Source organism: Haliotis rufescens, unplaced genomic scaffold, assembly GCF_023055435.1.
Source record: "Haliotis rufescens isolate VD_foot unplaced genomic scaffold, xgHalRufe1.0.p SCAF_22, whole genome shotgun sequence".
Classification (NCBI taxonomy): Eukaryota; Metazoa; Mollusca; class Gastropoda; order Lepetellida; family Haliotidae; genus Haliotis; species Haliotis rufescens.
In genome coordinates, this window is record NW_025963913.1 from 10,331,205 (window position 1) to 10,343,614 (window position 12,410).

At 38.6% G+C, this 12,410-nt stretch overlaps 1 protein-coding gene across 3 annotated transcripts in view; it reads right to left on the reverse strand.

Annotated features, from left to right (window-relative positions):
* The window catches only part of LOC124146385 (RNA polymerase II-associated protein 3-like), a 399,479-nt gene that overhangs the window by 252,130 nt on the left and 134,939 nt on the right, over window positions 1-12,410 (reverse strand). For all 3 annotated transcript variants that reach the window (XR_006862665.2, XM_048401498.1, XM_046516655.2), the window contains exon 5: window positions 7,044-7,236. Coding sequence is in view for 2 of the 3 variants with exons in the window: in XM_048401498.1 (XP_048257455.1) it covers window positions 7,044-7,236 (193 nt within the window). In the remaining variant the exon portion in view is untranslated. The remainder of the gene's footprint in view (window positions 1-7,043; window positions 7,237-12,410) is intronic.

Below are 12,410 nucleotides of genomic sequence, written 5' to 3' on the forward strand. Positions count from 1 at the left end.
AATTCAAATTTTGTTGGGTACAGGGTATTCATGGTCAAGTACCGTATTGATGTTTCATACACTTTTCTGGATTTCGAGTTATTTTGCAATTCATCGTTCTCATTTGGAGTCAAACGGACTGTAATTAGTATTTGATTGACATTGTTTATATACTTGTTACAAGTGCTTCTTAATAAACAGTGATGTGGAATACATAGTTGTTTATTTTCAGCGTATGTATAAGTTGGTATTTCTGCTATCCAAAATGTCTTATTGTTGATATAAATGTGATGTTAAATAATGCGAGCAAAGAACACTCGCATTTTTCGCCTTTAATTCACCCTTGCGTTAATATAAAGATTTACAGTATTGAATAACTTGAATGCTTTACCTGATCTTTCTACACTTATTATTGAAGTCTTGTTTGGGGATGCGCCAGAAGATGCCTTCGAGATATTACCAAGTCTATCAATTAAATGGTTTAAGTAACACCGATGTCAACGTTGTGGTATTATTTATATGGGAGTATCGCCCGTTGCAACCATTGAGGGAGTCCAAGCTAATAAAAGTGAAAGTATTTCACTTACTAAGATATTCATGCCATATAATATACATTTAATAAGGCTGATGTATACTGTCAAGACATTTAAGCAGGACCAATTAAAGACTATTATATGATATAATAATATACATTATGGGTTTATATACAGGGCTTGATGAAGCATCTGAAAAGATGGATACTGTTGATGGATTTCGTTTACATGAAATAAGCGACATAAAACATCAAATAGAGAAGGAGAGGGAATTGAGACTTGGATTATATTAAAAGTATCACAGAGCTGTGAATGCTCTCGACAGAGTTGACACCGCGCTTGTAACAGCTAGCATGGGACTCGGTGTGGCCGGTGTTGGTTTATTATCAACTATAATCGCCACGCCTATCGTACTTGGCATGGAAGTAGCAGTAGGAGTTTCTGGACTGGCGGGAATAGCGATAAAATTTATTTCTCGTAAGTTGCAAAAGAAAGCATTAAAACATGATAATATTCATAAACTTGCTGAAGCAAAGTCGAATATCATTGAGGATCATATTTCAACAGCACTGGCTGATTGTAAGATATCTGAGGAGGAGTTTCGTTTAGTGTTGTCAGAACTAACCAAATACAATACAATGAAGCAGGAGATTCGATCAAATTCTCGTAAGACCAGTGGTATTAGTGAAGACGAGAAAAAAAGTTAATAGAACAGGGGAGACAAAAAGCGCGTCAATTATTCCATGCCAAAACCAAAGAACTGGTTGGAGATTAAGAATAGATTGTTTCCTGGATACATCTTTGGATCTCATTGAGACGAATGCTTACATAAGTATATAATAATGGAGAATTACAAGCCAACAAAGGAAAAAGCTATCGAAGCATTTATGCTCCAGGACAAAATGATCAAATGGCAAGATTTGCCTCAAGGTATATATTATATCAGTGATATCAAACCAACCAAATATGGTTATCAATTGTTTCTTTCCAATTTCGAAGAAGAGTATACAATCTAGTCTCCTAATAAAATGAATGAAGAACTTAGTAAAAATGTTGAATATCACTTTGTTCAAAATAATAGTATGCGTATGAGTAAATATAATTGAGAATATTTTCATTAAAATTAAGTTTCTCATGACAATCGTTTAATCGCATCATCGTTTTTGCATGAAAAATTACCTCTGTTGTATAAATCTGGCTCTAGCGGAAGTGAGCCAGAACTGTCATTCCCTATACTACTTATGGCCTTGGCATTTTTAAGATATCTGATACTCAACAGTCTACATATGCATAAAAAAATTGAAAAGAATCGAGCCAGTGGTTATTTGGCTATCTCTGGTTAAAAAATTGGCAGAATAATATAAAAATAACAAGAAAATTGTGTTATCATGCTAGAAGTTAATATTACCTATATTAAAAAAAGAGTATTATATAAGAATTGAACGTCAGTTTGGATGGGTTTATTGAAGTGTGAACGATTTAAAAGCGCTGGTTTAACTGTGTGAACGTCCGAGCTTGTAGTTTATTGGTCTTGCTGAATAATATCGTAACAATGTTTGCTTAAATTTGAAGTTCTCTGGTTTAGAGGAAGAACATTGCAACAATGTTATTTTATCGGTATCTGCCGGCTCTCGGTCAAATATTTCCCCACTCATACTCAGTTACGCAAAGAAAAATGGTTCTATGAATATATACCACATTATCTGAAAATATGTCAACATCAACATAATTTTATTCTCTGAACACATTGACAAACAATATTTGGGATTAATCAAATCTTAAAAATAGGTGACAGGAAAGTGAACAAAGATATAAACATGACTCGATGCACCGAGGCGAGGTCAACCATCAAGTGTGGATTTATATATGACATCACATAAGTTTGTAAAGAGGTGCATTTCGAGTCAAATGGGAGCATGAGGATGAAAGTTATACTTACTGCTGTTGAAAAGGAAGTTTATGGAACAGTTATCGAAAATACCCCGACACAAGAACCATCCCATGGCACTAACAAATTGGGAATATGACTGATTTATGAATGTGTAGCTTGTGTTTGGATAATCGCAAACCAATTCGGAATGGACTGGTGGGGATTGAACTGAGGGCTCTGAAACTTGTGTGTTTTGTGTCCGGGTGTGTTATATTTGGAGTTTGTGATTTGTCGTGTGTGCTGTAATACTTTACTTGGCTGGCGTTTCTTGTCACCTAAGATGGACCTACAGTATGACCTGATGCCAGCTTCATTACTGTGCCCCATTCTTCCTCATGTGCCGCCACTTCTCGGCCTAGAATGCACGGAGAAGGTCGGACAACTCAAAAACAGGAATAGTAATTCCGTCTACGGGTATTTTCTCGTCCCCGATGACCAAACAGGTAGGTAAGTTTTTTTGTCTTTTTAATTTAAGTTTCTTTCCTTATCTTTTTATGTCTTATTCTTTTAAAAGCTAGATTAATTTTATTTGTCTTACCATTGAACATTTTCAGAGCCTATTAATTTAGTGTTTTTCATTTTAGATTTGCTGTGTCTTGGTTTCTCCAAATCTTGGAGGTTTTTTTTCCAATACAACAGTGAATCACGTTTTAGTTTGGGATTGATCGTAAACACCAATTGAGAATTAGGGGAAACCCCAGAAAATAGTTCCGGCAAAAGTTCACACAATCAATTTCACAAAAATTGATAACATCATGTGTACTTCTCTGTCTGTTCACAGGTGTGTGAACTCCAAATATCAGATCAGGTGACTACCCCTTCAGCCAATCAGCATGAAAGAAACAGTGTAAACTTTAAAGTATGAAATTATATTTCCTTAACCTTTAGCCTGCTGAATTATTTTAGCATAAGGCGTTGTAAAGAGGGAACACAATTTCAAACAGTCGGTGCTTCATTAAACAAGGGCCAATTGAAGAAATATTTTGTACATGTATTCCTCATAGAAAACTACACATTACTATCTAAACATTTCCTGATATTTTCAATCATACCAAGGTAAAGACCAAAGAGAACACAAAATTTGTAAACTTTCTGAACTTTCCTGAATTACGTTATTGAAGGTGGTTTACCTTTCATATTAGTGCAAATTGATTTCAATAATCATATTTCTGATATCTAGTAACATCCTAGATATTTTTTATATTTGTATACTTATCCTGCATTACTCCTTAATGTGTATTACTGCTTGTTCTTGACAGAGAAAAGATGTGTGAAGGTCTTTGCTTGAAGAAGTTGTTCCAAATAGCTGAGAGGTCAACCCATCATGCAGCTCCCACGTGACCAAAGGAAGTGACATCATGGATCCTCACATTACTCTAGAGTCCGGACATTGGAAGGCATCGTGGGGAGGGAGATCTGCTATGGGTGGGACCCTTTTAGACACAGTAATGCAGGATAAGTATACAAATATAAAAAATATCTAGGATTTTACTAGATTTTTTACTTATCCTGCATTACTCCTTAAATCATCTTTATAGGACGGAACCGGAGGCGGGCATACCTTCAGATGTGGACTTTCATCTTTTATTTCCGGACTCTGTTCCCTAGCCAATCCTTGGCTGTGTGGTTGGCTTCGGGTGACCACTCCATGTATAGGAACCTCCAATTCCCTTAGCCCGTCCTCGGCTGTGTGGTCGGCATTAGGTGACCACTCCTTGTATGGGAAACTCCGTTTCCCTCAGCCCGTCTTCGGCTGCATGGTCGGCCTGGATGACCATTACATGGAAGGGAAGAGCGGGGTATGCCTTGTGTCCTGGTACAGCGCAGCCTGAAAATAACTCGAGTTAGGTCGAGACTGGAGTACCGAGCCGTATGCAAGTGGGGCATGAACCTTCTAGTCCAGGGCTTACGCCAAGGGAGGTCGAAAGGCCGGCTCAGACTTGGAGGCGATGTCAGTGACGTGTAGTAGAGGAGCCTGTTGGGCACTACTAACAGACCAAGTTGTGCGTGCCTAGCACATCCTCCAATGCAACATCTCGCATATGGTGACTGTCGACGAATGTGTTTGATCGCCAGAACACCTCTCCATGATGGCAAGCAGTTGCTGTGTCGCGTATTGGTGGAGGTGATCGCCCGGGTCTCATGTGGGTTGTTGGAGCCTGGGGGTCCAATCCCCCGGCCTCGTAGACCTGGAGAATGAAGGCTCGAAGCCAGAGGGCGATCCTGTTGCGGCTGCCTTCCGCTTGCGAGGTCGCAGCTCTATACTGGAATGTAGAGGCGGTGTCGTTGTCTATGGTGTTCCTTGGATCGTCTGATATAGCAACAGAGCGCTCTAACCGGATATAGATGGAGCTCTAGTTCATCTTCCGCGCCCACAATCGAAGCTAGGGGAGGAATGAGGAACAATCTATCTGGCTGTCATGGGAAGTGATTCTTGGCGAAGGAGTCCCAGCACAGTCAAAGATGCACGGCTCCGTGTGCTCCATGCTCAAAGCAGACGAGTGAGACGTGGAAGGCGTGTAGCTCACTGACACGGGCTGCTGTGGCAAGCGCCAGTAGGAAGACCATTTTTTCATCAGATTGTAGGATGACGTCGAGTGGCTCGAAGGGTGAGTCTCTCAGCGAGGTGTGAATGACATTCAAGCCAGCCTGAATGAGCGTAGCAGAGCTTGTAGTTCCGGGATTTACGTCATGCGCTGATCTTCCGGGAAGTGCCAGGACGGAGTTGAGCGCCACAAGGTAGGTCATGCTGGTACTGCCCTTGAGCTTACACTTGTGACGCAGATGGGGCATGAACTAGGACAGGAATTGAGGCGATGCAGATGTGGGGTCTTGTTGCATGCCCCTGCAAAAGCTCTTGAAGGATTGCCACCAGTCATCATAGAGGTTCCTGGTAGTTGGGCGATGTGCTATCGTGATGACCCAAGCTGCTCTGGCCCAGTAGCCTTTGACGTTCAGTGCTCCCTGTAAATGGATCAGAAGGGAAGACATAGCTTGTCTGGTCCTGGGTGTGGCTGCCTGCTGTGAGGGTGGATCAGCAGATTTGGCCAATCTGGAAGTGGCAGTGGGTTGATGTCGGACAGCTCTCTGAGGTCAACGAACCAAGCACTCGCTGGCCACCAGGGCGCAACCAAAGTCAGATCGAGGTTCTGTGTCGATCTGATCTTCTGGACGACTTTGGGAAGGAGTATAGGTGGTGGAAAAGCGTATGCTTTTAGTCCTTCCCAGGGGACACTGAAAGCGTCGACTGCCCAAGCCAGTGGATCATGGACCGGAGATATGTAGGTTGAGATCTGGTAGTTCTGGCTGGTGGCGAATAAGTCTATGTTGGGGAGCTCAAGAACAAGCTGTAATATGCATTTAGGAGTCATGCAGGATAAGTAAAAAATATAAAGAAGTTGACATCCATATATTCTCTTCCTTATGTGTATCACTTCTAAATGCCTTTCAAAGACTTAATACTACCAGATTAAATGAAAAATAACTAGAAACAGTGTGACCTCACAACCAGGTACTAGAGAAAATGTGACAACTAGCAAGTAGATGTTTACTCAAGCACATGCATACACAAAAAACAGAGTGAGGATTTTCTTGCCTTTATGCAGGTAAGTGCACAACACTTGGTTCAATCTGGGAACAACTAGCTATGTATAGTTGACAGTAAAGAGGACTTCTGTTGAGAATTTGGAAATTTAGTTGCAATGTGATTGCAGCCAGATGACATTATTTATGGCAATGATGTCAAGGAGGTTGAGGATTTGTAAGAATGATAATAGTTTCAGAAACCAATTCTCCTGACCATTGCATCACAATTCTTTTAAGTTAAATTATTGAGCATTTATTAAATGAATCACTGGATGATCGGGGAGAAAATGTGTGTACAGATGATAGCTATTTACGGCATAGTTACGGGAAAATACACACAGTAATCTTAATCTCTGCATATAACAAAATGCCTAACAGAACAGGAAATAACAATTTAAATGGTAAATAATCATGTCTAGTGATGTTTTATCATAAATATCCCCTTTTTTAAAAAACAAGTTTGATATCAACTATTTCTTCACCAGCGGGGATATGATGTAGCTTTTGACTGCACATAACAAACGAAAAATCAATATTCATAACGAAAAAACACGAATGGTGCCAAATCTCTAGCATAGAGAGGAATTGAGGAAGACGATAAATAATTTACAGCATGTGTCATAAACAGGCTCATAGAATCATAAGTTTATTAGCCTGAGGTAATTTCTACAAGCCTCCAGCCTATGGGTGAGCATTAATTTCCATCACTGATACAGTAAAATCAAGTGAAATTGTACATCATCATGTCTAGAGATGTTTTAATGCAAATTTCACATTTTCACTGACCAAGTTTGCTATCTCAAGTGATACAATGTAGTTTTTGACTTTGCACGATGATTTGGCCCCATAAATCCGTAACACATTTTTTAATTATTGACCTGGGTTGCAAAGCTTTTTTTCTCCTCCATCCAGCCAATTTCTAATCTAATGTAAGAAACTGCGCAGCATACAGAAAAAAACAGAAATGTTGACCATTGAGCAAAACAAGTTCAATGCAGTATGTGCAGTATGTGTACCTTTTCAGTTTTCTCCAGTTCAGCTTTTGCAAGTTTGTTCTGTGGTTCAAGGTTAAGAATTCTCTCATAGTCAGCCCTTGCTAATTCAAACTTGGTTAGTCCCACCATGGCTGATGCCCGACGCATGTAAGCTTTAACGTACAGGGGGTCAAGGGAGATAGCTGTTGTAGCATCTACTTCAGCTGCTGCAAACCTGTAAGTAAAAACAAAACCTTTAGAACTGAGACAGCCCATTTTAACACCTTTAAAGGGACAGTACATCGACTGTTCTGTGTGCTTTTAAATCATGCATGAAATAATTTGAGTGTGACGTCACATTTCTGATTCATATCTTAATCCAAAACAATAGAGCTCAGCACAGTGAAGCCAACAATGCAAGGAAACTGGACAACACAAGTTCATAACTTCTTTAATTACTGTAAAAGTGAATTTAGAAGCCTGTGTTTATGAAAGCTTAGATTACAATACAAATATGCCAGTCACTCTCCTATCCAGGGTTCCTTTTGACCAGCTGAGTAACTCTGTATCATCCTCACATCCTATATTCCATTCATGTGTTTTTCATCTGTTTCATTTTGATGAGTCTACACATTTAGACAAACATAAATCATGAAATATTAAAGTTTTTATTGACAAAATATCCTACATAACTAACACTGTAGTCTGCAAAAAAAGAAACGCAAAAGTAGTGAAATCGTAAACATGTGACAGAATGCTGCCGACATCCATACAAAATTAATATAAACAAGTATTTGTCACAGAAGTGACGAAATGTCCCCCGCCTGTATATACACCATAGTACCAAATATGAAGACAATCCAGCGATTACTTCTTGAGATATCGCGGCAACACTGTTTTCCAACTCCAAAAGCAGATTTACCTGCTGTGACCTTGAAAATGGGGTCAAGGTCACCAAAACCGACTGGTGTCTGCGGAGTCTGTATATACACCATAGTTCCAAATATGAAAACAATCCAGTGTTTAGTTCTTGAGATATCGCGGCAACAAACAGGTGGGACGTACGGACGGACGTACGGACGGTCGTGAATACTATATCCCCCGCTTCGCGCTTTCGCGCGGCGGGGGATAAAAATGAACTGGTCATTTCTTCATGGATTGGTATTGGCTTGTATGGGAAGAATGAGGTACTGCAGAAATTTGGTGAAAAGATGGACAAATTGCAAAAACACAACCATGATAGATCCTGGCGCCGAAACACATAAACATGACATGCACATGCAACATCACTTGTTGGGCTATAAAAACGTTGGGTTTTCATTTGCATGCCATCACAATCATACTGTATGTGAACAGCAAAAACATGCCACTACTGAACTGTTTGATAGGCATTACTTAGAAGTTGACGGATGACTAAGTAGACACAATTTATGGATAATAACTTCTTTAATACTGTAAAGGCGACGTTGTGGTATAGATCCTTAAACAATTGCTTGACAATGGTCAGTTTCAAGAAAGATCAGAGATAATGTCCAGACAAACATACCACAATGAACAGAGTCAAAGTCAAACCACATAATATGGGGGATAAAGAGGTCATGTGATGACATGACCACATTTGAATGGTCTTATGGTTTTATACTAGAACTAGAAAAAAAAAGTTTTCATTGTGTATAATTCACGGAAATACTATGTCAACAAATCCAAACTGAAGTAAGCAAATTTATCAGGTAATTACACTGTCTGGTTACAAAAAGTGTTCACTGTTTGTTGGGACTTATGTTTGTAACCTAATTTAATAAAAAAATAAATAAAAATTTCATTCAATATTGTTTACATTTATTTTGGCAAAATCGTGTGTGAAGTGATCGGTAGATCGCACAACTCACCGTGATTTACAGGAACCACGGTCAGATAACTGTTATTAAAGCCCTGAAATGAACTTCAGTTGACTGAGAATGGAATCATAAATGCCATACTATTATAACCATGGTATTTTGGGAAAAGATTTTAGAATAAACTTAATGTATTGTTTTTGAAATTTAAGTTTAAGTTTAAGGTTAATATACAAAAATGGACATGAGAAGGGTGATTGTACTGTGAGGAGGCTTTAACCTACGAGGTCAAAAGATTATTGATTCTACTTCTCTTGGTGATAGAAATAACTTTTCATGAGTAAAAGGAAATTACCAAGATTTGGTCTTGTCGTATAAGTGTCACAGAGCAAATGAAAAGATGTAATATATGTGATCAGTCTTGATGTGACCAAATACCACCAAGTGGCATCCAAGGCGTCCATTTAGAGATGATGTTCTGGAGGGGGTAATATACGAGAGGAATACCTGCCATTCCAATGAGATAGTTTAGGCAGCAGTCTGATGCAGAGACCATATACCAAGGGACAGGCCTCGGCTGCTTTTCCCCCCTGCAGTGGTCAAGATGAACAACACGTGTAGATGCCCTTATCTAGGGACTTCCATAGTCTAGTTAACAGTTAATTCCCTTCGCTTCCCCTCAAGCACACACATGTTGATATTACAGTGATATTACAAGTATTATGGTAAAAAAATTGGTCAAGGAAAATGTGAAATTGGGATAAAACGTCACAAGACATGATGATTTACCATTTCAATTACATGTCCTGTTCTGCTAGGCATTGTGTCTATGCAGAGATTACCCGTAACATTATCGTGTGTATTTGTCTCATAAACTAAGCCAGAAATAGCAATCTGCTGTACACACATTTTCTCTCGGATCTAGCAGTGACTCGGTTAAAAAATACTAATAATGTAACTTGAAGATATTTTGATGCAATGATTTGAAGAAATTGTATCTGAAACTATTATTTTTCGAGCAATGGTATATTCCAATATCAGGTTACTTTAGTTGCAGCCTTGTAAATTAATAATATAAATTATTAATAATAATGATAAGCGTAGCACTTTGCTATACACCCCCGGAATTGTTTATGTAGGAAACAGTTTGATGGGTCACTGTTAAAGCCTTTCCGAGTTTTTGCTAATTTGTTCATGAAAAGAATATGTTGCCATGCAATCGTCAAACTACAACAAATATGACTTTTAAGAAGTCAAAATATGCCAGTTATGACATATGTATCCATTCTCTGTCAACCAATGCTAGTTTCAAAGAGTCAATGGCTGTATTGTGACTGTTGTTGCTGTAAATAACAGTGAAATGGCGTGATTTGACAATCAGTTAACTTTGCCAAAACTAATGTAAACAGTAATGAATGAGGTTTAGAACATGTACCTCAGGACGTTGGGTAATAAAGTGTGGTCAACAAAGAGTAATGAGGTACTTATTTCTGATAGACATCATTTACAAAACACCCAAATAAATAATGAAAACAATTATGCCACTACAAAGAAACTTAATAAATCTTCCGATTGACTCAGTAACTAAGGACTTTGTTTCATATTCAATGGAGTAATTTGTACTGGAAAATGAATAAATTATGAATTTCCCGCATTTTCTTTTGTATGATAGAACAATGGGATGTGGTACGGTGTTTCCGTTTGTTAATTCACAAGAATGTCAAGGTATACATATTGTTACTTATACGTTATAAATGTCCTTTATTAAAATCAAGACAACTAACATAACTCAATGGGCCGTTTGGTGTCACACAGCAGTGATAGGTCTCTAACTAGACCAGAGGCCAGTCCCCTAATATATAGTCTCTGGTTAGAGGTTGTGTTAATCAATCCAGATTGAGGGGTGTGTGGAATTCATCTACATCTGCACAGGTCGTACATTCCTTCCTCTGTAAGTAAGGTCTTGCAGCAATGTCAGGATTCCCATGCAAAACATCCACCCGAGGCAAGATCTGATAGATTGTAATCTAGCTTGCGTTATTTTGCCTTTTGCCTTTTAATAGGTACCCTCCTCCTGGAAGAAGCAGTATCTCTTGGTATATATTGACACAGATACAAAAGGGATAATCCACTCACCTAAAAGACAACCGGCAGCGTTGAAGGGAAGAATAATTGACAAACTGCAGGAATGGAGAGGAATGTATATCATATGAGTAGAGCAACCAACAGAATGGGTTGGTTCAATGGTTGTCTCAGTCCGCAAAGGGACAATAAGAATCTGTATTGACCCTAAAGACCTAAAAACAAAAGCATCAAAACCCTTTCTGTATTCATAAGACATCCCTGCAAAAAAAAGAGTCAATTGTAACGTTTCCTACTATATCATGAGCATGTGTTTATGAATTACTATCAAATAGTGATGATATGAGGACAGGTGAGTCAATTGTTCACCTGAAAAAACACTAGAGCATTTGGTACAAGTCAAATTTGGGAATTGCATTAGACAACATTCTTGTCACTGATGCATAAAATTGGAAATGTCCTCCACATGTCTACAATAAAAAGTTCTAAGAGCTTTACAGAGGCCTTGCAATTGGTTGTTCAAACCTTGATCAAATAACTTCCAAGCAAGAGTCGTATGACACTCTTTGAAATCTTATTAGAAAGAGCATGCTCGATTGTTCCTCAAAATTGTGAAATGTAGACACCAAGGACAGGAGCTGCTGGAATATTGCTTGACAAAGGTAAAGTAGACAATTCGAAAATTGTTGTCCTACCTCTTGTCATAGTCTTGTGGAGAGTGTTTTGTCACTCTGAATCTTAATGCATAGATCTAAACATGATACAGATGAGATGGACTCACTGGTCTCCTTTATTTCTAGTTCAGGTGGGTAAATGAGTGGGGCACATAGCACGTGTGACAGGATAAATATCTAAACATACAATTTAAAGTAAGATTTACAAATTCTAAAACTTCTATCTCATGCTACGCCTTTATCCCATGGTTGTATCATGGGCATTTAATATGAACATGAGTTTTGTAATAATGCTTAATGTCTAAAACTAAATCGAACAAAAGTTATCAATGTTTATAATTCTAAGAACAGTACCTCTATTACATCCTGAATTTTTGCTGCAATCACACCATACTAAAACTTTCAGATTTTCAACTGGGATCATCTTTACTGTCAACTATACAGCGCCATCTATCTACCCTTCAGCACTAGTAGCTCACACCTCCTTTGTGCTTGAGGCAGAAAACTTAACTTCTTTCCAAATATCAGTCTACCAGAGACAGATGGTTGGGGAGGTTAGAATCAGTTCTGATGTAACAAAGGAAGTATTCCTAGAATTATAAACAATGATCACTATTGTTCGATAATTCTTGCAAATACCCTACCTCTATTACATCATTGCCAGACTATACCAGAGCAAAAGGTGGGTTCTGCCTCCAGTACACTCCCTGTATAGCTGACAGTAATATCCTATAATCCTTGTGCTTTCTACTGATATCTTACACCATTTCCGGTCTAATTGACATCATTTCCTGTTTATGACATCACTTCTGGTTTCT